The sequence below is a fragment of the Lemur catta genome, chromosome 1 (assembly GCF_020740605.2).
Source record: "Lemur catta isolate mLemCat1 chromosome 1, mLemCat1.pri, whole genome shotgun sequence".
NCBI classification, from domain to species: domain Eukaryota; kingdom Metazoa; phylum Chordata; class Mammalia; order Primates; family Lemuridae; genus Lemur; species Lemur catta.
The window spans coordinates 68651829-68679502 of NC_059128.1; the positions used below are offsets into that span (position 1 = coordinate 68651829).

General features: G+C 37.6%; 1 protein-coding gene across 1 annotated transcript; it reads right to left on the reverse strand.

Annotated features, from left to right (window-relative positions):
* Nucleotides 1-14407: 14407 nt before the first annotated feature.
* On the reverse strand, nucleotides 14408-15346 carry LOC123632811 (olfactory receptor 4F3/4F16/4F29-like). The gene has a single exon (XM_045543527.1). The coding sequence runs from the start codon at nucleotides 15344-15346 to the stop codon at nucleotides 14408-14410; it is 939 nt and encodes a 312-aa protein (XP_045399483.1).
* Nucleotides 15347-27674: the final 12328 nt, after the last annotated feature.

Consider the following 27674-nt stretch of genomic DNA (forward strand, 5'->3'; position numbering starts at 1 on the left):
TCTCATATTGATGTTATAAAATATTAATATTATAATATAGTGGTATTATATCCTCTGGAAATTAAGACACTGTATGTTAGAATATCATTAGTCCTGACGATTAACCCTATACATTATAAACTCATCTGAAATGATAATGTGCCTATTCTCTCACCTAATTGCACTAAGACAATTTCTTCAACTTCTGTCCTACTATAAATGCTGTTTTTTTATCTTTTTTTATGAATCATTTCCTCCAGGAAAAAAAATTTATAATATTAATTTGCTTTTCTCCTTAAAGCTTACAGCCTGTAAAAACCTTTTATATGTCTTGTTATAAAATAGCCAGTGAAGAATACAGGAAAGACAACGATATGATCCACTATTTATAGATTAGAAAATAAGGACTCGAAAAGGTTAAATGAATTGCCTGGTTTTGCAAAGCCAAGTATCAAATTCAAACCCAATTCTTGCACATGCTTAAAAAATGCAAGTGAGTAAAAAAAGTATAACATCTAAAGAAAATTTCAAAAATCTTTTACTATCACGGTATGTGGTAGAATTTCATGGAAGACAAAGAGGGCCTTGGTACCTACCACCTCATTTCCAGCTCTTCTACGCTCTTTTATAGTACTGTCATCTGCTCCTACTACCTTCATACTTTCCTAGGCTGTCCAGAGATTTCCACTATGTCATTCTCTAACATATCTATTCTCCTCTAAGTTCCCAGGCTTCAGGATTATTCTTTCTACATTCCTTTCAATTAACCCATTTATTAATACATGTTGAGCCAGTTCTACATGAGAATTTAGAAGGAAATCAGTGCAGTTACCTGGGTTTATATAAATTCTGATCATATTTTTATGTTAGTTATATATGTTCCTGACTGTGCTATGCTTCCTGATTATTCCAGGATGCTAAAACTCTCAGCTCTCACCTTGCCCTCCTTACACTCCAGAAAAAGGGACATCAACAACTTAGCACTAAATTTCTAAAATGTTGCCTACACCTGATCTTAGCTCCTTATGGCAGAGTTTTATGTGAGAATTGAAGTTTACTCTATTCCACTGTCTTCATCTGTATTACATTAAAACAAAAACAGATGAATCTTCTCTGAGCCCTAGAAATAATTCTTACTCGATGAAAATACCATTAATTCTGTTTACAAAGAAAATCAGTGGGACCCAAAACTCTCTCTTACCTGAGTTAGATCAAAGAATCTAATCTACTCTCTTCATATGGCAGATCAATTCCCTCCAAATTTTGTGAGAAGACAAAAAGCTTCAATCATTTGATAGCTACAATTTCTAAAGAGAAAAATAAGAATTAGTTGGAGTGATGCCAAAAATCAAATGACAGATATTGGGAGTTTATAAAACACAGAAACTGAAAACATCACTTAGGTATTTATCTACCATGAAAAGCTAAAAGAAAACACAGAATAGAAGAGTAGAAAGAAATAAAGAATAGAAAGGAAGAAAATATCATACAGTTTCCCCCTTCTGGAACATTTTCTTTTGGTCAAAATCCTACCCTTCATTCATGATCCAACTTACTGTCATCTTCTCTAAAAAAATAAAAAATAAAACCTTCCCTGATACTGTTAGCAAAAGCCATAGCTTGCTCATCTTGATACTCTTCTCCATGCCTTGCCCAGAATGCATATATAACAAATATCTCGAATAGGGATTAGATTATAGATTAAAGTAAGAGGAGAAATATTTACTGAGCAATAGTCAGAGACAGATCAACTATCCAAGGATAGGTTGGATTTATATCTAGTCTACTAAACTGTAAAACATTTGTTTTACATATGTTTTACAGGATAGTACTTGAAGTAAGAGCATGTTTCTAGATTCACAAGAGGATAATTTCACATTCCAACTAAGATTGTAATCTTTTCAAAAACAAAGAGTCCTGCATTGTTTTCCTCAAGTAAAAAAGATTCTAATTAACAACCTTGGATATTGGTGACCAAATGATGGCACTGAGTCTTGGGAATAGTCAGTCCTTCCTTGGTTAGATTTTCCTGGGAATTATCCCTCGGAGTCTACACTGATTTTCACCCAGGGAATAAAAAGGACAAAAGAACAGAAGATTAATGTACAGATTTAGCCAAAATTTCCCTAAAAAACAATTAATGTACAGAAATATTTTTGTGTAAAGTGAGTCAATAGAAGTAACTGACTGAGAAGTCCAGCACTTTAAAATACTTGGAAAGAAGAGCTGGAAGGTGAAAGAGTAACTGTACTATAGCACTAACTAGAGATTTCATGACAGAAACACCCTCTTCAATGAGGACAAGGTTATCACAGGAAATAAGAAGCCACAGAACATAAAGCTATTTTTTACCAATTTTGATTTTCTAGATGTTTTGAGGCCCAAACCCAAGACCTAAGACTATAGAAATTTTTTATCAAAGAGCATTGTCATGTCACAAAACATTAATTACTGGAGTATAAGAGGAATTACGTCAGACAGTTTTCAAATAAATATACCTTTTCCAGAAAAACCTTTCTTGACCGTATTTAAAAAGAGTTTCATATACTTGTCTTTCACAGTCCCATGATCTTTCCCTCTCTTTCTATTCTTGCCATTATCCTTCAGATACTATTGCTTCATATTATCTCTTACAAAGAACTGCAATTGATCAGCCCCCACACCCACACCACACACTGCCATAACCTGATCAGTAAGGCAAGCAAGCAGCATTAAACAATGCAGAGCACATGGTCAATACTTAATAAAAATTTGTTTTGAAAATCTATGTGCTTAATTTTTTTCTGATCTAGGTTAGAATAATTTTTATAATCAATAATGTAACCACATGGTTGACCCCTCATAAACACAGCCTCTGCCAAAGAGCAGCTCGTATAAGAATTCAATGAAGTAAAGCCATTGTCTGAGTTTTACGTATTTGTAGATAATGTCAAAATTGACTTTAAAAATCCATCTATATGCTATTTACAAGACACATACCTAAAAACATAAAGATACAGAAAGGCTGAAAGTAAAATAACAAGAAAATGATCATAATGATAAATTTCAATTCACCAGGAACATTCTAAATGTATATAATTAATATAATAGCCTCAAAATAATAAAAAGAAAAAATTGATTAAATACAGCATCTTTCCAACATAATAGAAAACTTCAATACATTTCTTACACCACTTATAAGTCAAGCAAACAAAAAACAGCAATGTTATGGACTTGAACAATCATGAGCAATATTAATGACTAGATAAACAATCATGGTCTCATTGAAACATAGAACTCTATTTCCCGCAATTACAGAATATACATTTTTTAAAACACATATGAAGCAATTACAAAAACTTACCAATACCTCGTATCAGGTAGTTAAAAAGAGAGAAAGAGAGAGAGAAAAAAAAAGAAAAAGAAAAACCTACCAAGTAAGAGAACATTAGTCTTAACATATTTCAAAGAATATGACCTCAGTCTCTGACTACAACACTATCAACTTAACAAGTTTATAAAAGAGATATATTTTTTAAATTCCCATACATTTGCAAGCTCTGAAATTTCTAAATAATTTTTGTTGTAGTGAAAGATTTTTGGAAATTTTAAAATAATTAAAAGAATGTGTGGGGTATGGAAGCTCATGTGTACTTCAATGAAAATGCACATATGAGAAAACAAGAAAGCCAGAAAATTAAGTACTATCTAACTTTCTAACATAAGAAGTTAGAAAAATAAAATAAATTCAAAGAAAATAGATAGATAGATTTTAGTTATCAGCCCTTTATCGGATGTGTAACATGCGAATATTTTCTCTCATTTTGTAGGTTGTCTGTTTGCTCTCATGATAGTTTCTTTGGCTGTTCAGAAGCTTTTTAATTTGATCAGGTCCCGTTTATTTATTTTTTTTGTTGCTGTGATTGCCTTTGGGGTCTTCTTCATAAATTCTTTGCCTAGGCCAATGTCTGCAAGAGTTTTCTCCACATTTTTTTCTACAATTCTTATAGTTTCACACCTTAGGTTTAAGTCTGTTATCCATCGTGAGCTGATTTTTGTGAGAGGTGAAAGGTGCGGATCCTGTTTCAGTCTTCTACATGTGGCTATCCAGTTTTCCCAGCACCATTATCTATATAGAACTCAGAAAAATCAGCAAGAAAAAATCAAACAGCCCTATTAAAAAATGCGCAAAGGACATGAACAGAAACTTTCAAAAGAAGATAGACTAATGGCCAACAAACATACAAAAAAATGCTCAACATCTCTAATCATCAGGAAAATGCAAATCAAAAACCACAATGAAATACCACTTATCTCCAGTGAGAATGGCCTTTATTGAAAAGTCCCAAAACAATAAATGTTGGCATAGATGTGGAGACATAGGAACACTCATACACTGCTGGTGGGACTGCATACTAGTGCAACCTCTGTGGAAAGTAATATGGAGATACCTCAAAGAGATACAGGTAGAACTACCATTTGATCCAGCAATCCCATTACTGGGCATCTACCCAAAAGAAAAAAAGACATCTGCACTTGAATGTTTACAGCAGCACAATTCACAGTTGCAAAGATGTGGAAACAACTCAAGTGCCCATCAATACATGAGTGGATTAATAAAATGTGGTATATGTATACCATGGAGTTCTACTTAGCCACAAAAAACAATGGTGATCTAGCACCTCTTGTATTATCCTGGATAGAGCTGGAACCCATTCTACTAAGTGAAGTATCACAAGAATAGAAAAAGAAGCACCATATGTACTACCATCAAATTGGTATTAACTGATTGACACTTAGGTGCACCTATAGTAATAACATTCATCGGGTATCAGGCAGGTGGGAGGGGGAGAAGGGGGTGGGCATATACACACCTAATGGCTGTGGTGTGCACCGTCTGGGGGATGGACGCTTGAAGCTCTGACTCGGGTGGGGCAAAGGCAATATATGTAACCTAAACATCTGTACCCCTGTAATATGCTGAAATAAAAAAAAATAAAAAATAAAATGTTCCTCTCTCTGCACACTCTCAGTGGCATTTGTTGTTTTTTGTCTTTTTGATAATAGCCATTCTAACCAGTGTGAGATGATATCTCATTTTGTGGTTTTGATTTCACTGATGATTAATGATGTTGAGCATTTTTTATACATTTCTTTGGCCATTTGTATGTCTTCTTTTGAGAAATGTCTGTCCAGACCATTTGCCTATTTTTTAATCAAATTATGTGTTGTTGTTGCTTTTGATTTTTTTTTCATTTTTGTTTTGTTTTGTTTGCTCTTGTTTGAGTCCTTTGTTGGAGAAATAGTTTGCCAACATTTTCTCTCATTCTGTGGGTTGCCTCTTCACTTGATTATTTACTTTGCTGCACAGAAACTTTTTAGCTTGATATAGTCCTATTTGTCTATCTTTGCTTTTGTTGCCTTTGCTTTTGAGGTCTCATTCCCAAAATCATTTCCCAGGCTAGGGACAATAGTTTACGCCTGTAATCCCAGCACTTTGGGAGGCTGAGGTGGGAGGATCATTTGAGGCCAGGCCTTTGAGATCAGCTTGGGCAATATAGCAAGACCCCATCTCTACAAAAAATTAGCCTGGTGTGGTGGCATGTGCCTATAGTCCCAGCTACTCAGTAGACTGAGTCAGGGGGATTGCTTGAGCCCAGGAGTTTGAGGTTGCAGTGAGCTATGAGGCTGCCACTACACTCTAGTCTGGGTGACAAAGTGAGACTCTGTCTCAAAAAAAAAAAAAAACTCTTTTTTTCAGATCGATCTCCTGAAGCATTTCCCCTGTGTTTTTTCTTAGTTGTTTTATAATTTTGGGTTTTACATTTAGGTCTTTGATCCTTTCGAGTTGATTCTTGTATACGGTGAGAGGTAGGAGTCTAGTTTCCTTTTTCTGCATATGGATATCCAGTTTTCCCAGCACCACTTATTGAAGAGACTATCCTTTCCCTACTGAATATTCTTGGCATTTTTGTCAAAAATCAGTTGGCTGTAAATACAGATTGATTTCTGGTTTCTCTATTTTGTTCCATTGGTCTATGTAGTTGCTTTTATGCCAACACCATGCTGTTTTAGTTGCCGTAGCTTTGTAGCATATATTGAAGCCAGGTAGTGTGATGTTTACAGCTTTGTTCTTTTTTGCTCAGGATTGCTTTGTCTATTTAGGGTCTGGTTCCATACAAACTTCTGGTTCCAAAGAAATTTTAGGATTGTTTTTTCTATATTTGTGAAGAATGTCATTGGTATTTTGATAGGGATTGCATTGAATCTGCAGATTGCTTTTGGTAGTATGGTCATTTTCACAATATTAATTTGTCCAATCTGTGAACATGGAATGTCTTTCCATTTTTGTGTCCTCTTCCATTTTTTTCATCAGTGTTTTATAGTTTTCCTTGTAGAGATCTTTCAACTCCTAGGTTAAATTTATTCCTAGGGGGGTTTTTTGTTTGTTTGTTTGTTTGTTTGTTTGTTTGTTTGTTTAGTAGCTATTGTAAGTGAGATTAATTTCCTGATTTCTTTTTTTGCTAGTTCATTGTTGGTGTAAAAAAATGCTACTGATTTTCATATGTTTATTTTGAATCCTGCAACTGTGCTAAATTCATTTATTAGTTCCAAGAGTATTTTTGTGGACCTTTTAGGATTTTCTATATACAGGATTGTATCATCTTCAAACAAGGACAACTTGATTCTTCCTTTCCAGTGTGGATGCTTTTTATTTCTTTCTCTTGACTAATTGCTCTTTCAAGGACTTAAGAGTAGTGAGAGGGGGCTTCTTTGCCTTGTTCAGCTTCTTAGAGGAAAATTTTGGTAAGCTTTTTCCCATTCAGTATAATGTTAGCTGTGGGTTTGTTAATATATACCCTTTATTGTGTTGACATATGCTCCTTTATAATTAGTTTGTTGGGAGTTTTTACCATGGAGGGATGTTGAATTTTACCAAATCCTTCTTCTGTGTCTATTGATGATCCTATGGCTTTTGTTCTTCATTCTATTAATGTGATGGATCGGGTTTATTGATTTGCATATGTTGGATCATCCTTGCCTCTGTGGGATAAATCCCACTTAGTCATGCTGATCTTTTTAATATGCTGCTGGAATTAGTTTGCTAGTACTTTGTTGAGGATTTTTGCATATATGTTTGTCAGGGATACTGGCCTGTAGTAGCTTGTCCTTCTCTGGTTTTGATATCTGGGTGATGTTGGCCTCATAGAGTGAATTTGGAAGAATTCCCTTCTCTTCAATATTCTGGAAGATTTTAAGAATTGTTATTAGTTCTTCTTTAAATGTTTGGTAGAATTCAGCAGGGAGGCCACCAGGTCTTGGGCTTTTCTTTGACGGGGAACTTTTTATTACTAATTTAATCCCATTACTCATAATTGGTCTGTTCAGGTTTCCTACTTTTTCTTGGTTCATTCTTGGCAAGTTGTGCATGTCTAGAATTTATCCATTTCTGCTAGGTTTTCACATTTGTTGGCATATAGTTCTTCATAATAGTCTCTAATGGTTTTTTTTGTATTTCTGTGGAATCAGTGGTAGTCTCCTTTATGATTTCTGATTTTATTTGGATATTTATCTTTTTTTCTTGGTTAGCCAAGCTAATGATTTGTCAATTTTGTTCATCTTTTCAAAACACCAAGTTTTGTTTCTTTGATATTTTGTACTTTTTTGTCTCAATTTTATTTATTTCAACTCTGAACTTTATTATTTCTTTCCTTCTACTAATTTTGGGCTTGGTGAGTTCTTGCTTTTCTAGTTCCTTGAGATGCATTGTTAGGTTGTTTATTTAAAATCTACTCTCAATGTAGGCATTTATTGCTGTAAACATCCCTCTTGATACTGTTTTTGCTGAACCCCATACTTGTTGGTATATTATGTTTATATTTTCATTTGTTTCCAGAAATTTCCTTTTTAGTTTCTTCATTGACTCTTTGCTTGTTCAAGAGCATGTTTAATTTAATTTCCATGTATTTGCACAGTTTTGAAAGTTCCTCCTGTTATTGATTTCTAGTTTTCTTCCAGTGTGGTCAGAAAAGATATTTGATATGGTTTAAATTCTTTTAAATTTTGTTGAGACTTGTTTTGTGGCTTAATATGTGGTCTACCTTTCAAAATGTTCCATGTGCTGATGAGAATGTGTTCTGCAGCTGTTGCATGAAATATTCTATAAATATCTGTTAGATAAAATTGGTGTAAAGTGCACCTTAAATCCAATGTTACTTTGCTGATTTTCTGTCTTGACGATCTGTCCAATGCTGAGAGTAGAGTGTTAAGGTCCCCAGTTATTATTGTGTTGGAGTCTATCTCTCTCTTTAGATCAAATAATGTCTGGTTTATATATCTGGGTGCTCCAGTGTTGAGTGCATATATATTTAAAATTGTTATATCCACTGGCTACATTGAACCCTTTATCATTATATAATGACCTTCTTTGTTTCTTTTTTAAAGTTTTTGACTTAAAGTATGGTTTATCTGATGCAACTATAGCTACTCCTGTTCACGTTTAGTTTTCATCGCACGGAATATCTTTTCTCTCCCTGCACTCTCAGTCTATATATGTCTTTACAGGTGTTTGAGTTTCTTATAGGCAGCAGATAGAGTTGGGTCTTGTTTTTCTTATCTATTCAGCCGGTCTACATCTTTTAAGTGGGGAATGTAATCCACTTTTCTATTCAAGGTTATTATTGAAAATTGAGGACTTACTCTTGTCATTTTGTTGTTTTCTTGTTGTTTTGTATATCCTTTGGTTTTTTTCTTCCTCATTTATTGTTTACCATTAGAATTTGATTATTTTCTGTACTGTTAAGGTGAGATTCTTTTCTCTTCCTTCTTTGTATATGTGCTTTGCCAGTAAGGGGTTTTTATTTTATTTATTTTATTTTTTTTTAATTAGTTGCTTGGCCAAATTTCTTTCTATTTTTTTTTAGTAGAGACAGGGTCTCATTCTTGCTCAGGCTTGTCTTGAACTCCTGAGATCAAGCAATCCTCCCGCCTTGGCCTCCCAGAGTGCTAGGATTACAAGCGTGAGCCACCATGTCCAGCCACCAGTAAGGTTTATACTTTGCATGTCTTCATAATGATAATTGTTACCTTTTCACTTCCAGATGCAGAATGCCCTGCAGCATTTCTTGCAAGGTTGCTTTAGCAGTGACAAGTTCCCTGTTTTTCCTTTTCTGAGAAAGACTTTATTTCTCCCTCATTTCTGTAGGATAGCTTTGCTGGGTGTGGTATTCTTGGCTAGCATTTTTTTTTCTTTTTAGCACTTGAATTTATTATCCCATTCTCTCCTGGCCTATAAGGTTTCTGCTGACAAATCTGCATTACTTTATTGGGAATTCCCTTTTATGTGATTTGATGCATTATATGTTATTTGCTGCATTTCTCTATTTTTACCATTCTCTCTTTGTCTTTGACTTTTGAAGTTTTGACTGTAATGTGCATTGGGCAGGCATTTTTTGGTTGAATCCATCTGGAGACCTTTGATCTTCCTGGATCTGGATGCCCATATCTCTCCCCAAAACTACTTAGGAAGTTTTCAGTTATTATTTCATTAAATAGGTTTTTTATGCCTTTCTCCATTTTTTTTCCCTGAAATTCCCATAATATGAATATTTATTCACTTAATGGTGTCTCATATGTCTTGCAGAGTTTCTTTGCTATTTTTCATTCTTATTACTTTTTTTTCTCTCATTGGATAATTTCAAATGACCTATCTTCAAGTTCAGAGACTCATTTTTCTGCTTGATAAGTCTACTATTGAAGCTCTCTTTGTATTTCATTTATTTAATTCTTCACCTGCAGGATTTCTGCTTGGTTCTTTTTTATGATATCTATCTCCTTATTGAATTTCTCATTTCTGATTGTGTTGAACCATCTATCTGTATTTTCTTGTGCCTTGTCAAGTTTCTTTATGATTATTATTTTGAATTCCTTTTTCTGCAACTGATTGAGTTCCTTTTCATTGTGGTCTATTACTAAACAGTTATATTCCTTTGGTGATATCATATTTCCTTGCTCTTTCCTGTTTCTTGTGTCCCTGAATTGATGTCTGTGCATCTGGTAGAACAATCACCTCTTTCAGACTTTCTAGAGTGACTCTCATACGAAAAGATTTCACCTGCATTTGGATCTCAGTATGTTTTTGGAAAGGATGTGGTGGCTCTGTTTCCAGAGAGATGCAGTGGTATAGTCTCCAGGCAGCTTCTTCAGCTGCATTCAATGTCAGTAATAACTGTGGGCACATCAGTAGCCTAGGCTGTAGAAGTTTGTTGTAGGTTGTTTATGTCCTTGGTGACAAGGGCTTTGGGGTTCCTCCTATTCTCATTTTCCCCACAATGGGGAGACTTAGCCAAGGATATTTCTCTTGGTGTCAGGTCTGATGTGGCCAAAAAGCAACAGCAGCAGTGCTGGGTTCCAGGTGCAGGTGTTCAGAGGGGCTGTCAGGTCAGAGTCCTAGGGTCAGGATCTCATGAACTTATTACAGCATCAGGGTTTTGAGGTGCAGGTTTTCTCTCTGTGACAGCGTTGGATGTAGGTTGCCCACAGAGAGAGGATCTTTGACTCTGAGGTACCCACCCCCAGCAGCTTGGGCACAGGGGGCAATGTTGTAGCTGTGATTCTACTCCTGTAAGGTAGAGCACAGCACTGGCCTGACTCTGGGAAAGAAGGAGTTCTTTGGAGTTTGAGGCCTGGGAAGTTGGCCATGGCCACAAACTCAGGAACCTGAGCTAATACGCTCAGGGACAACTCAGGTCACTGGTGATAAGATACCATGTAGTGGTAACTCTAGACCCTGGGATGGTGGTGTTCAGCAGAATCCCAGACTCTGTGAGGCCAGATGCAGCAGCAGCAAGTTCCCCACAATGGCTAAGCACAGCATTATTTGGGCCCCAGGGAACAGGCAGAAGCACAGCAATGACCCCACTCTCCAGGGAGAGAAGTGTCTCAGCAGCTCAGATTCTAGCATGCTAGCCCAGCTCAAGGGAAGCAAAGTACTAGAGTTGTTTGGCCTGTAGGATGGAGTGTCTCAGCTCAGCCACTGCTCTGTGTGCCTGGGACCCAGGGTACTACATCAGCTCAGCCCTGGGGTGCAATAGCTGTCCAAGGCACTTATTCCCCATGGGGGCAGTATGCTGCTTCAGCTCAGGTCCATCAAGCATGACTGTTCTGGGCTGCCTAGGCGCCATTTCCCTTGGATGCAGGGCTCTGCCAAGGAAATGTTTCCTCAGGAGGCAGTGCACAGTTTCAGCTCAGGCCACTAGGGGCAAAGTGCAGCCGTGGCTGAGAGAGGTAGACGGACTGATTCTGCCAAAGCAGTTTTCTCAGGAGAGTATGCACAGCTTCAGCTCCAGCCTGAGGGAGCAAGGAGAAGGGTAGGTGGAGCCACTCCACTGATGCTTGGCCCCATAGGGAAGGGCATAACAGTTGCTCCTAGCTCAACTTGGGGATGTCAGCTACCAGGCAGGTAGTTTGCAGCAGTTTAGCCTCAGGGATGACAGAGTACCATGGCTACTCACTCCCAGGGAAAGACACACTCCAACAGTAGTTCTAGTCCCAAGATGGCATAGCATACAAGCCACAGGGGTGAGGCACAGTGCCAGCTCCTTCTCTTGGGGGAGCATAGCTGTGTGGACTCCAGGCAGCTCTCTCAGCTGGTCTTAGTGCCTCTGAGGGCTGCAAGGGACTCTAGTGGTGAGGACTGTAGGTGTCCAAGGTGTTCATGGGGGCTGCTGGGATCATCTTGCCTACCTTTTCACCATAGGAAGAAGTTTCTCCTTGTTCCCAGCTTATCCTGGCTGGGAGATGGGGTGGTGGAGTGCCAATGTTTCCTTCCATTCTCTATGTCCTGAGTTTCAAGGTTTCAGTTACTTCTTTGATGTACTCCAGTGCTCCCCTTGAGTTACTTTTATTAAAATGTAGTTATTTATTTATTATTTTGGCTCTCTTTGTGGAAGACATGAGCTCTATGGGCTTCTAGTCAGCCACCCTGGGATGTCACTCTCTCCATGAGGGAACTTCTGTATATAGGAAGTCTTTTCTTGGAGTTGACACTCAAGTTTAAACCTTAATGATAAGAAGAAGCCAGCCCTGCATATATCTGGGCAAAGCACTCTTCAGGTGGAGGGAAGAGCCAATGGTCTCAGGAGGCCACAAGCTTGTTATATTAAAGTGACAGAAAATCCAAAATGGCTCAGAGCATCCAGCAGGAAAAAGAGTGGCATGAAAAAACAACCAGTGAGGTTGGTAGGGTCAGATCTAGTTAGGCTTTGTGGACCTTGGTTAGGCAATGAGGTAGAGTAGGTGGTTAACCTCCCCAATTACGCTGTGGTATCAACCTGCCCTTAGCAGAGGTTTTCATTAGCTCTGTCCTTCCCAGAGCATGCAGTGACCTCAGAAGACTGGTCAGCATGGGCTTCAGCCCCATCCATAACATTCACAAGTCTATGAATCCCATCTGCTCAAACACCTTCATCGAGTCTACCCACTTTACAATACCCTTTAGTTACCTGCAGTAATTTTTTGTTTCAGAGACCTGTTGTCCCTTCCTAAAATTGGATTATATACTTCTAACATCATTTTCTACAGTTCCTAACACAGGAATTAGAACATAGTGAGTATTCAATATATTTTTTTGATCAACTGGATTTCTATTTATATATAATTTTTGTAAGTTAATCAGCCTGGTAACTTCCTCTAGCACATCGAAAACACCATAGATAAGCAAAACAAGCTTCATAGAACTGTGACATAGCATGAAGAAGGCAGTTTGATTATAAGAGAAAGAAAAGGTAAAGAAAGTATAGAAAGTTGGCCAGGTGCAGTGGCTCAGGCCTGTAATCCTAGCACTTTGGGAGGCCAAGATGGTCACGAGTTTGAGACCAGCCTAAGTAAGAGCAAGACCCCATCTATATAAAAAATAGAAAAATTGGCCAGGGTGGCAGGCACTTGTATTCCCAGCAGGTTAAGGCAGGAGGATTGCTCAAGCCCAGGAATTTGAGGTTGTAGTGAGCTATGATGCACTCTAGCCTGGGCAACAGAGACCCTGTCAAAAAAAAAAAAAGAAAAAGAAAGAAAGAATAGAAAATTAACTGAATTGTAGGAATCTTGAAGTCTCTATATTTAAGAAATTATATCATTTTAAATAACTGAAGAATATGCACTCTAGTCCTGTTAGGAAAAAAATAAGTTCTTGATCAAAGACTGATGAACAGAGTTAGAAAGAAAAGAAGCAATCTGTAGACAGCATAAAAGATCATCAAAACTGAGAGGGGGTTTTAATGTTTTATTGCATTTTACTCAACAAGAACTTATATAACACCATAGACCAAGAATTATTTAAAGCATTTTTTATAAATATTAGTCCAGTTACTCCTTAAAACCTTATAAGGAAGATATCTTCAGTCGTAAGGAACTGCCATTTTTTTTTAAGTCAAAAGCAGTCAAACATTGGGAATTTCAGATAGTTCATCCCAGCCCCATTTTACAGATGATGGAACTTAGGCATAAGGAGGTTAAGCAATTTGAGTAAATAAAAAGCAAAGCTGAGATTTCAAAGCAGACAGTCTGGCTCCAGAGTCTGTGCTTGTAACCATGTCACTGAAAAAGAAAAGAATTTACCTACCTCTGAGGAATGATTGCTAATTTCATTGTAAGTAGGACAAGCACAAGCTGGGAAAGAATTATTAAATAGGTCATTGTCTTTGCCCCTTACTGGGCCTCCATTGTTCAAATCCCCGACAGTAAAGGAACACAGCTTTTGAATGAAATTGAGCAATTATAAGGCTTAATTCACAGTTACCATATGCACTAGCTGAAATGCTTAAGAAGCCATAACCTAATGATCCAATTTCAGGCTAATGTTGTGATAAAATATAAATTTTTTTTTAATTTTAAAATAACTTTAGCTCTTTACTTTTGTTTATTGAAGGGCGTTATATATTGAAGGGTAATTTATAGATAATAATATCTCTTTAAAATTCTCTTTTTATCTTTCATCTGTTTTCTTCACAAGTCTGTTTCCACACATGTGGAAACCCCAGAGTCTGAAAAAAAAAAACTATCCCTAATAATTGCAAATTTTCTTATGGTTCCAAAGCACTTTTATTCAGATTCTGCATCACAAAACCCCAAAATTCAATCTGACAAGGGAGGATCATCCTCAGAATGCAGAGTAGGATATAATAGGCCAGTCCAGAATTGTCTTTATCAGGAATGGGGGGGTGGGGGTAAATGTGGAAACAGTTCTATATTAATACTTTTTATTCCAACACATTTTGTAAGAAAGAGTTCCATATCCTCCTTGGTATGGTCAAAAAATACATTAAGAAAATCCTGCACATTAGTAATTAAACTAGTAAGCAAAGCATCTATGGTGCTACGTTTCACTGGATTTGTGTCTGCAGCATAGGCCAGGGATTTTAGAGATGCTTGTCTTTCTTGATACCAAAATCGCTTAAAACAGCTTCCAGATGTTCAACATCTGACTGAATATTCTCCTCATCGCCACCTTCATGTCTTTATTCCTAAAAGTATAGATGGCAGGGTTCAGAAATGGAGTAATTATTACATCAAAAATGGCAAGGAATTTATCCACAGGCACTGTGAGAAATGGCCATGAATACACAAAGATGCACGGACCAAAATATAAAACCACCACTGTCATGTGCGCTGACAGTGTAGAGAGGGCTTTGGACAAGCCACCTGAAGAATGTTGCCAAACGGTGACCAAGATGAAGATATAGGAGATAATCAAGATGAAAAAAGTCCCCAGAGAGATGAAACCACTGTTGGCAGTGACTATGAGCTCCAATCTGTAAATGACCGTACAGGCAAGCCTAATGAATCGAGGAAGATCACAGTAAAAGCTATCCACTTCATTGGGGCCACAGAATGGTAGATTTACAACAAATACAAGTTGGATCAATGAGTGGGTGATTCCAATGGTCCAGGCAGCCACCAAAAGGAAAGTGCAAGTTCTGAAGTTCATGATGGTCAGGTAGTGGAGAGGCCTACATATAGCAACATATCGGTCAAGGGCCATGACAACGAGCAAAACCATCTCAGTTCCTCCAATAACATGAACGAAGAACATCTGCGTAATGCAGCCTTGGAAAGAGATTACTTTTCTCTCCTTGAAAAGATCATAAATCATCTTGGGAACTGTAATGGAGGAAACCCACATGTCAATAAAGGAGAGATTGGCCAGCAGGAAATACATGGGGGAGTGCAAATGGGAGTCAGAGATCACTGTGAGCACAATGAGGAAGTTTCCTAAAATACCTGCTACATAGAACACGGAGAAAACTAGAAAGAGGACAAGTTGCATCTCCAAAGAACTGGTAAGTCCCACCAACACAATCTCATGCACCACTGAATAATTTCCTCCCCCCATGGTCTCAGTCACTTTGGGCTCCAAATTTGCCTGAAAGAACAGGAGAAATAAGAAGGTAGAATTACTGGATGTATCATTCAGGGTTCCATTAGAGAGACAGAACCACTAAGAAATAATATGATAAGGAAATGTTACAGAAAGTTGACTTTATGTAATCATAGAAGCTGATTCAGCAATCGATATGTCAATTCCTTTTGCTTCTGATGCTGTGGTTGAAGACCACAAGACAAGCAGTCAGGAAGGGAAGAAGGACAGAAAATTGGGGAGAGCAAGAATAAATGGAAACCCACAAGCAAGTGCTAGAATCCACAAGGACAGACTGAAACTGGTGTCAGTTCTCATTGCCTCTGACCTTGATGGTACAGGTGTACTGCAGTAGCCAGGATCCTTTGTCACAGGGATAAACACACATACCTGGCCTTTGAGTCAATGAACCTAATGGAGGATCCCAAGGAAGGTGTTGCTTTTGTAGTCCCAGCCACTGCTTCACATCAATGAGATAAGCTCACCGATAAACAACGTGTATGATCTGCAAAGATGCTGCCGTTTTTCTTCCCTCAAAATCTTGCAAAAGAATCTCTCTTGCAGCCCACCCTAGTTGGAAACATACAGAAAAGGGACTTCTGAGGAATACAGCTCAGTCTAGCCAAGTTGACACAATAGAAACCACAACAATGGCTATTTAAAATGAATTTCCAAGTAAGAAAGAAAATGAACAAATTTTAAAATTGAACTATCACCTATTTTCACACAGTCAAACCATGACCACAGTGGCACTTAAATAGAGTTGGGAAAGGCTCCAAGTCCACTAGTCCTAATCTCAACCTGTCTTTCACCAATTTCCCTTTTTATTACTTAATCTGTTTAAAATTTCACTGGAAGAATCCAGGCAAGGTGGAGAACGAGAAGCAGCATGCACATGCCACTCTCAAGGAGAGGATTGAAAGTTGCAAGTACATGCCCAACTATGGATGGACCTTCTTGGAAAGAGCATTGTAAATCATCACAGAAGTGGCAGGATACACTCAAAGTGAAGGAGAGGGATCTAGGGTGATCTACTAGACAACATCAAAAGGTACGTGGGGATGTGTCCACACATGGAAAAAGTTCAGAGGAGAGCTCTAGGCTCCCCCAGCAGATACTGCAACCCAAGCTGTGAGGGAGCTCCCACCACCACTGTAGGCCTCTATTCTGATCAGGGAGCTGCTTAGAAACTGTACAGTAACATTGCACCAGAGAGTGGGCATAGCAGGGACATTTTGATTTCTGTTCCTGGGTTGCTATAACTGATGCCATTCTGAGATCTCAGATCCAGAGCATCTAGTCTACACACCGATCAGCTTCACTACAACTGCCTCCACATCACCCCTGCCAGGCCAGGGAGATGCTCTCGCATGCTCCAGGATGGGGAGCTAAGTGCCCCCCACTGGGGTATTCAAACAGAACAGGTGCCAATACTACCCGAGAACTCCATGGCAACGGCCTTAGTGGGACCTGCATAGGGAGAGAGTCCTAGCCACCTGGAGGCCTGTCCCCACAGTCCTGCATGCCTCCTAGCACCATGCCTGTGGTCCAATGCTCCACCACAGACCTACTAGCCATGAGCTGCCCCCTGCCATGTGCCACCATTGCACCTATCCCTGGGTAGAGCAAATGCCTGCAGCCTTGACACCCATAGCCACTGCCTAGATAGCCTTGCCAAGCAGCCACTGCCACCACCATGGGGAAACCAGGGCAGAGCAATCTCTGGCAACACCCAGCTCCATGGAGAGAGACTCACCAGCCCCCCACCTGAGCTTTGAACAGTGGCCTGGGGACCAATGCACCACTCCACGTGAAAATTAAACAACTTGCTGCTGAGGATGGAAATTAAGATGTAAATAAAAAGATTCTTTGAACTGAACAACAAAGGTGACACAAGTGTTTAAAAATCTATGGGATACAGTAAAAGCAGTGCTAAAGGGAAAATTCATAACCTTAAATGCTTACAACAAAAACACAGAAAGATCACAACCTAACTTTACACCAAAAGGAACTAGAAAAAGAAAAACAAACCAAACCCAAAGCCAGCAGAGGAAAAGAAATAACAGTGCTCAGAGCAGAACTAAACAAAATGGAAATCAAAAAAACAATGCAAGGGACCAATGAAACAAAGCGTTGGTACTTCGAAAAGATAAACAAAATAGGTAGACCACTAGCCAGATTAAGCAGAAATAGAAGAGAAAGAATGCAAATAAGCTCAATCAGAAATAAAAAAGGAGACATTACAACTGATACCACAGAAATACAAAATAAGTGTCTGTGAATACTACAAAAACCTCTAAGCACAAAAACTAGAAAATCAGATCAAATGGAAAAATTCCTGGAAGCACACAACCTCCCAAGCCTGAATCAGGAAGAAATAGAAATCCTGAGCAAATCAGTAATAAGCAATGAAATTGAAGCAGTAATAAAAAATTTCCCAAGAAAAGAAAGCAGCAGACCAGAAAGATATATAGCTGAATTCTACCAGATGTACAAATAAGAACTGACATTTGTCCACGTGAATTATTCCATAACATCAAGAAGAAGGGAAACCTCCCTAACTCATTCTACTAAAGCACTATTATCTTAATCCCAAAGCCAAGAAAGGACACAACAAAAAGAGAAAACTGCAGACCAAAATCCTTTGAGAATATAGATGTAAAAATCCTCAACAAAATACTAGAAAATTGAATTCAACAGCGTATCAAAAAGGTGAGTTCACCATGATCAAGTGGGTTTCATCTTAGGGACTCAAGGATGGTTCAACATATGCAAATCAGTAAATATGATTCCCTACAAAAACAGAAGGGAAAACAGAGACCATGGAATCATCTCCATAGATGGAGAAAAGGCATTCAACAAAATCCAGCACCCTTTCGTGATAAAAAACCTCAACAAACAAGGCATAGAAGGAACACGCTTAAAATTATGAAAGCCGTATATGACAAACACACAAACAACATCATGATGAATGGGGGAAAGTTGAAAATATTCCCTCTAAGAACTGAAACAAGACAAGTATGCCCACTGTCACCACTTTTATTCACCATAGTGCTGGAAGTCCTAGCCAGAGCAATCGGAAAAGAAAATGAAATAAATAAAGGGTATCCAAATCAAGAAAGAAGAAGTCAAACTATCCCTATTTGCTAACAATACGATCGTGTATCTGGAAAACCCTAAGGATTCCACCAAAAGACTCCTAGAATTAATAAAGAAATTCAGCATAAGTCTCAGATTACAAAATCAGTGTATACAAAGCAGTAGCATTTCTATATACTAATAACAGTCAAACTGAGAGTCAAATCAAGGACTCAATACCATTTACAATAGCTACCAAGGAAATAAAATACTTAGGAATATACTTAACCAAGGAGGTGAAAGATCTCTCTATAAGGAGAACTATAAAACACTGATGAAACAAACAAATGGAAAAACATCCCATGCTCATGGATTGGTAGAATCAACATCATTAAAATGTCTGTACTCCCCAAAGTAATTTACAGAATCAATGCAATTCCCATCAAAATACCAGCATCATATTTTGCATATCTAGGAAAAATAATCCTAAGATTCATTTGGAACCACAAAGAGCCTGAATAGCGAAAGCAATCTTAAGCAAAAAGAACAATCCGGAGGCATCACATTACATGAATTCAAATTATGCTACAAGGCTATAGGAACCAAAACAGCATAAAAGTAGAGACATACAGAGCTTGAATCCATCCTCCAAAGTGAGATATAACAAGAATGGAAGAATAGGCACCACATGTATTCGCCATCAAACTGGCACTGACTGATCAACACTAAGGGGCTCACACAGCAGTAATATTCTTTGGGGATAGCGGGGTTGGGGTGGGCAAACTCACAACTAATGGACACAGTGAGCATTGTAGGGGGGAAAGGGCATGTCTCAAATCATGGTTTGGATGTGGCCCGGTCCCCAGTCCCTGCCACCCCAGTCCATTCTACAGAAGATTATTGTTCTGAAAACACTAATTATGCCTCTCTATTGCTCAAAATCCTCAGTGAGTATCCATTGGCTAAAGAGCAACCATGCTATTCAACAGGTCCCTATGTTTTAGCTCCAGCAATATCTCACCCTGTCTTCACCCAAACCAGTCCCCTTGCCATCCCTAAAACTCCTTTCCTCTTTTTGCTCAAACTATCCCCTCCTCATAAAATACCCTGCCCCATCTATTCTGACATGTTGCCTATTTTTCACAGCCACGCTTAAAAGCCATCTATCTCTCAAAAACTCCCCAATGCTCTTAGCTAAAAAACAAAAAAACAAAAATCTTGTTCCCCACCTGGGCCCTAGCCACAAACTAATCACACCAAGACAAGACCTGAGCTTTACTTCTCAGAAAATATTTGCCAGAAACCCTGATGGATAGAAAATGGCAGACCCTTAATATAAAACTGAAGTTTCTCCTATTTTTTCCACTTCACTTCTAATGCAACATTTCCCTAAAGAGCAATCCTCACTTACTTATCTTTCCCCTCACAGCTGTTCCGGCTCTAGCTGCACAGTGATAGGAAATTATACCACTTTCTTTTTCTATCTCCTACACCAAGCTGTGAGCTCAGGGGGGAAAGAAACATCTTTCTCTCTATAACCCCAGCACCCAGCTCAGTACTAGAAACATAACAGAAGCCAAAGTGTTTTTTGTTGAATTTTAAAAATGGGTGTACAAACAAAAGTGAACCTAACCCAGATATCAAGGTTCTTTGACTATTTCAGAAGACTGGGGTCCAACTAAGAAAATTAGAGGGAATATTTCTCCTTCACAATCAATTCATATTTGTTCTCTTCAGTCATTTGCTATAATAACTGATTAAATGGTCAGTGTAGGAGGAAAAAATGTTTCTCCCTCTTCTTTGTCAAACACCACCTGAATTTCATTCTTCCATTTGCTTGGTCCACATAGAAGTTTCCTTCTACAACCAAGACCAAATACCATTACCTGGTATTTGGACAGATTTTCTCAATTACCATTACTTGCTACTCTGGAGTGGATGTTTACTGCCAAACTAATCTGAATTAGGAGCCAAATCTAAGCATCCTAGTGTTATTTACACTCCTGTGAATTCTTGGCTCATGCCTGATTCTCCCACATCATGGTTCCTTCTTTTAATTTTTAATTTTTATTTTATTTTAATTATTTTATACACATGATAAATTGTACAAAAGGTATTTTATAGCCACACTGGTTAGTTTAACATGTTTTGTATCTATGATTTTTATAAATCCATTAAAATTTACCTTAAACTACAAAAAAAAATTATTATGGATACATAAAAGTTGTACATATTTATGGGGTACATGTGATATTTTCATATGAGCACACATGTATAATGATCAAATCATTGTAATTAGGATAGCCATCACCTCAAGCATTTACCATTTCCTTGTGTTAGGAACATTCCAATTCCACTCTTTTAGTTATTGTGAAATATACAATAAATTATTATTAACTATAATTGCCTTGTTGTGATACCAGGCACTAGATCTTATTTCTTCTATCTAACTGTATTTTTGTACCCATTGACCATCCCCACTCCCTCCTCCTCACTGTCCTTCCCAGCCTTTGGTAACTATCACTCTACTCTGTCTCCAGGAGTTCAATTTTTTTTTTTAGCTCCCACATGTGAGTGAGAACATGCAATACTTGTCTTTCTATGCCTGGCTTATTTCAGTTAAAAATAATGTCCTCTAGTTCTATCCATGTTGTTGCAAATGACAGGATTTCACCACATGATGGTTCCTACCCTTAAATACCTGAGACCCTCTCTGTCTCTGTTTAAACACCAACATAAGTTCCCCGCAGATATTCGTCAAACCCTGCCCATTGACTCAATTTCTGTTCTCAACTCTTTCTCTTCCGGGTGCCTTCTTCTCCTATACCCAGTGGTGATTTCAAACTGTCGTTTAGTTACCAGAAAATCTCTTAGCAAAATACAACAATCTGATTGAATCTATGCTGCCCCTCCTTCTCACCCACCTGTTCTCCGGCAGATCTGAAGTAGTAGCTTCTTCAGAAAAATCATATCTGGCATTTGGAGCTATTTTACATGAGCCCAGAGTAGAAAAGGGATACTAATTCACAATGCAAGGGTAGTAAAAAGTGGTACTAATTAGAGCATGGAAGGCCAATATGACTGCAGTCTGTGCTGGGATTGGTCTCATAGAATAAGACTGATTTTCCCAAAGCAACATAGCAGGAGGCAATTAATGGGTCACCTTGGGGAAGGGATCCCTCAAGAATAAGTAAGTTTTATCAATTTATTTTTATATCTCAGGGGTTGGGGCAAAGATAAAATCATAAGAGTCATGAAAATATCTTTTAATTACTTTTTAATGAAAATTATCTTTATTGGCCTTTCATATACACACACAGAAGACATATAAAAACATATACGGTAGATACATATTTTCTAGATATCTTCATTTGGGCAGGGTGGAGAAAAGAAAAACACACATATTCTGGGATTTAGAATATACAACAACAGTCCAAAAAAAAAGAGATACCAAAAATAAGACCTATTGTTCTTCACCCTATCCTGAGTCCACCTCAATGTTCTTACTTCTAAATGCCTATTGCCCTGCCAAATAAATATTTATATAATTTTTACGGGTTTTAGTGTATTTTCTGTTTCAGTGATGGCCTTTGCAGTGTCTACTTAGTTCTCTTGGGAAAATATTTTTCTTTAAATGTTTATGGACCACTGAGTAAGACGATAGTGAAAAGGATGAGAGGACCATGTTCAAATCACTTCTACAAACACTAATTGGGATTCTAATATACCGAGCTCTATTGCTCTATTATATATGATGATTAACAAGAAGAAGAAGGAAGAGGAGTGAGGCAGGCAGGGGGGAGGAGGGAGGAAGGAGGAAGAGAAGTCACAGACTATCCCTCAAAGAAGTCACAGTCTGTACATGAGAGAAAGGTAAAGAAATATTACAAAATAGAGTGATAAGTGTAGTATTAAAAGTTCCACACAAAAGACAAAGTGATAAAATATGACTGGAAAGTATAAAGAGGCTTAATCAAAGAGGTGACAGCTTTGCTTTGAGCAGTGACAGAGGAAGCAGCATCTGCAGAGACACAAAAATCTGAAACAGTGTAACACGCTCAGGGGCTTGCCAGCAGTTTGTGCAGGGGGGCTGTGGTTTGCAGAAATGAGGTTCCTGGAAATAATTATGGGCACCTTGGGCTAACGAGAGAAGATATGACCAAAAATCACAGACCAGCTTATTGTCAAAGAGGACAGAGGATGGTATACAAAAGGGGTATTGGCCACTTGGGAATACATAGCAAAGTGGTATTGTGATTCTCCTTGTGTTTTTATTTAAGAATGCTGAATTTTTGTTGGTCTTGAGGGACTGGAAGTGGGAAACCCCAATATCCTTGATTTAAGGTAAGTCTGCAACCAATGTAACCCTTTCTCATTATTTAACACTAAACCCTAACCCTTTTCATTTGTATCTAAATGATTGGCAAAACTGTTAAAAATAGCAGGGCAATAAGTATATTTAATTCTCCATGCCATATACTTTTTAAGTTGGTACTCTATGGGTAATGTATCCCTGAAGTCTCAAATTTATCTAATTGTATTTCAAGAGAATTCACAGTTTTTCCTTTTTTCTGTTATAATAGCCTGAAACACTTTATTGAAATCTAGATATATTGTGTCTTTCTCTTCTTCTCTTATATGGAACTAATTAATCCATATTGGATAATAAAAATTTCAACCTTGGCCCTGAGCTCAAAAAATTGCAGTAACTAGCTGAGTATGGTGGCATGAGCCTATAGTCCCAGCTACTTTGTAGGCTGAGGTGAGAGGACTGCTTGAGCCCAAGAGTTCAAGGTTGCAGTGAGGTATGATCATGCCAGTGCACTCTAGCCTTGGTGACAGGGCAAGACCTTGTCTCTAAAGAAAAAAAATTATAGTAAAACTTTATCACTGCTAGGCTATCAATGATGTGTGTTGGAGAAAGTCAGTCTATTCAGCTTATATTTCTAACCAAAATTCATGGAACCTACTAAACTATTGTATGTCTACAAAAGTGAATAAAGTTTACCCTTGGCACTACTGGTTCAATAAACACATGACAGATTCAAACATTTTTTACAAAGTACTTGCTATTGAATAATGTAATGAATAAGCTCAGGTTTTCAACACCTTACATTTTCAAAAGCTTTCTAAATGTATCCTGTGAGGACTTTTACTGCACCAAGTGTATTTTTACCACCATCATTTGTGACAAATCTTAGCAGTTCCACTTCAGATTATACCAAATTTGTGTTTTCTCAACTCTGAAAATAGTCTCACCTATAGTTGTTCCACACAAACTATTCATAGAGGCTAATTTTTCAGCCACTTCAAACTCAGCGTTGACTCCTAAAATAAATGACAACTGAAAAGTATCAGTAACATCTATCAACTTATCAAGAACCAAAGGAAACCATTTGAAATAATTTGCTTGTTTTTAATTAACTATTGATGTTCCAATGCCCTCAACTCTTCAATAAATTGTTCTCATTATAAAGCTATAGTCTTAAGCAAGCATGTTTTATCTGGACACATTTCTTTGGCTGCAACAATAAAACAAGATTTAATTAATTTACTGTTGATAAATGTCTTTCCTTCCTTGGCTAACAAATGAGCCACTTGGAAATTTACTTTGGCTATAGCCTCATTTTCATTTTTTTTATTTTTTATTATTTTTATGTCACCTATTCTTTGCCTTCACTTCTAAAATTCTTTTCATTTATTTTTATTTATTTACTCATTTATTTTAGAAACAGATTCTTGTTCTGTCACCCAGGCTGGAGTGCAATGGCATAATCATTGCTCACTGCAACCTCAAACTCCTGGGCTCAAGCAATCCTCCCACCTCAGCCTCCTGAGTAGCTGGAACTATAAGCATGCATCACCACACCCAGCTAATTATCCTTTTTTTTTTCTTTTTTGTAGAGATGGGGTCTTGCTATGTTGCCCAGGCTGATCTCAAACTCCTGGCCTCAAGCAATCCTTCCACCTCAGCCTCCTGAGTAGCTGGGATTATAGGAATATACCACCATGTTCAGCTCTCATTTTCATTTTTTATTGTTGGGAAGAAATTCTACTTTAAAGAGATATTCCATTTTAAATTTTCTAATTTTTCCGACCATTGCTTTCCTGTGAGTGCTTAGTCTAGTAATGTTGACTATACTATAATCAAAAAAAGAAAAAGTCTTTATTTCACCTTTAATTTGGAAAGATATTTTCACTGAATAAAGTTCTATATGGACAGTAGATTTGTTTTGTTTTGCCTTTTAGAAACTTTAATATTACTCCATTATCTTCTGACTTACCTAATTTCTGATGAGAAGTTATTTGCTTTCCTTCTATGTGCAATAAATTCTTTTTTATCTGGCTATCTTTAAATTTTTCTCCTCTTCACTGGTTTTCAGCAATTTGATTGTGATGTTCCTTATCAGGATTTTAACTTTCCTTTTCTGATAGTTTCATCATTTCTGGCATTTCTGGATCTGTTTCTATTTATTTATTTTTCCTCTAGGGGTCATATTTTCCTGCTTATTTGCATACCTGGTAATTTTTGTTTGGACTCTAGTCATTATGGTTTTTTCATTGTTGATTATTGCATTTTGTTGCATTCCTTTAGATAGTGTTGAATTTTGTCCTACAATTAGATAATTATAATCTTCTGCTCAGTTTCCAAACACCTATTATAAGATTTGGTAAGATGCTCTCTAAAGAATGATTGCAAATCTTAACCAAGGAAGAAGGAAAATCTTATCTTCTTTGGCTGATTTAGCCCAACCTAGCACTATGACTTTGAAAGAAATATAGAAAACCAAAATGACTTTTGGGGTGTTCTTAAATTATTTCATGATGAAGAGCTTTTTTTCTTCACTACTTCCTTTAAATAAATGATTGGTTCTATTTCCTCAAACACTTAAGAGCTCTCTACAAGCCAAGATAATAAACAGATCTTTTTCTCGTGTTTTAGAGGTCTCCCTGAAAACATATTTCAGTGACGGTTACTACAAAGCAAGCTTCAAGGGCTGCTCGTTGGTCATATAATCAGCCTTTCCCTTCCAGAAAAGTCAGTATCTAAAACAGCCAATTAACAATGTTTTGAAAATTGTATTAAGAAAGTATTTTTCTATACCATGTAATCAGTTCTCCATTTACATAACATAAATATACTCTCTAATTTGTGTTATATATGGACAGAAAACTGATCAAAGTTCTCCTTAAATGTTTCTTTATTCAACTCCTTAGCTTTAACTCTTCCAAATGAGTAACCAAAATGTTTTAAACCTGTTTTTACCTCTTCCATTACTGCATTGTTCTTCTCTACTTACTTTCCAAAACATTAAGAGCTGGGCACAGTGGCTCATGGGTGTAATCCTAGCACTCTGGGAGGCTGAGGCAGGAGGATGGATTGAGGTCAGGAGTTCGAGACCAGCCTGAGCAAGAGTGAGACCCCCCCCCATCTCTACAAAAAATAGAAAAATTAGCCAGATGTGACAGCACATGCCTATAGTCCTAGACTTGGAAGGTTGAGGCAGGAGGATCGCTTGAGCCCAGGTGTTTGGGGTTATAGTGAGCTGTGTATGATGATGCCACTGCCCTTTAATCAGGACAACAGAGTGAGACTCTGTCTCCAAACTAAATAAAAATTTAAAAATAAATAAATAAATGAAATAATACATTAAGAAAATACAATTCAGCAATCTATTAATGCAAAAACTAAGGCTGAATTAAAAAAGCAATTTCCCCCTGGTTCTTGCAAATGGAGTGCTATTAAAACATCACAGTTTCATGCAAGAACTCTTATGTTAAATTCTCTTACCCATATTAGAACAAGGAGAATCACTTTATGGCAGTGTCCTTTATAAGTACTGGGCTGTTACCCTCTCTGGATTATCTGTGATCTTGCCGCCTCTCATAGTTCTTCCTATTCACTATGATTTTTTAAAATCCCTAGTGCTTTCTCTGGGGGAAGCACTTTTCTCTGTCTGGGAAAGTTGCATTCTCTTTGGAAGTTCATGTATTATTAAGGAAAGAAAACATTATTTCTCTGCCAGTGAGATCAACCTTGGAGATCTATGGGATTACAGATTTCAGATCAGATTATTGTAGTATCCTAAACACTATCCTTGTTTTTCCCTTCCCTTCTTTCCATCAAAACAATGCGGCTCTAAGGGAAGTTACACCTTCAAGGTTGATATCTTTATGTGTACCTGCCCCAGTAATGTTGAATCATGAAAAGGTTTATCCCTTCAAATGTTCCCTATACTTTAAATAACTCACCAAATCAGGCTTTGAAAATTTAAGATACCTTGAACTGAACTAAATAAAAGAGAAATATTCCCCTCACTTTGAACAGATTTCTTCCTTACCTATTAGTGACTGGAATTGACCAAAATGGGGTAACGGGGAAAGACCAATGTAACATAGAATAAGGAGAATTGGACTGAGGGTCCTAGCTGTGTCACCTGTTTTTTTTGTAGCCGCATGAAAGTCACTTCACCCATCTGGACCTTAGTTTTCACGTATTTAAATTAGGGAGAAAAGATGGAGAATTGGACTAGATAACCATTAACAATCCCTTCTAGATCTAATATTCTATATTACTACATAAATATACTTGAGGTATTAGATAAAATCACCAAAAAAAAAAAAAGCAATAGGAGATTTTTCTCAAAAAAACTTCAAAAAGGTGGCAACTAACCATTGACACTTACTACTATGTGCCAGGCCCTGGAAATTTAGCAGTGAAAGAGGCAGATATATCCTAGCCTTCATTGAGTCTGATGATTGTAGGAAGAACAACATTAGAAATATAAACACAATTAATTCCAATTTATTCATAACCTTAATTAATGAACGAGTTGATTGATTATAGGGTAATTGAATAATTTTAACTTTTTAAAAAATAACTTTCAATAACTTTAATAAAAAATCTAATCCAATCTGGCATTAGAAAAGGTTTCCCTGAGAAACTCATTTAACCTGAGACCAGACTCAAAGGGATGTTCAAAAGATGAGCAAGCATTTTTAAATAAGTGGAGAAAAAGGTGGGGCACAGTGGCTCACATCTATAATCCCAGCACTTTGGGAGGCAAAGGTGGGAGGATCACTTGAGGCCAGGAGTTTGAGATCAGGCTGGGCAACACAGCAAGACCCCATCTCTACAAAAAATACCAAAACTAACCAGGTATAGTGGCAAGTGCCTGTAGTCCCCACTACTCAGGAGGCTGAGGCGGGAGGATCGCTTAAGCCC

Bases quoted from the DNA above. Each gene is read 5' to 3' on its own strand.
- LOC123632811 (XM_045543527.1), bottom strand. From the start codon at position 15,346: ATGGGGGGAGGAAATTATTCAGTGGTGCATGAGATTGTGTTGGTGGGA.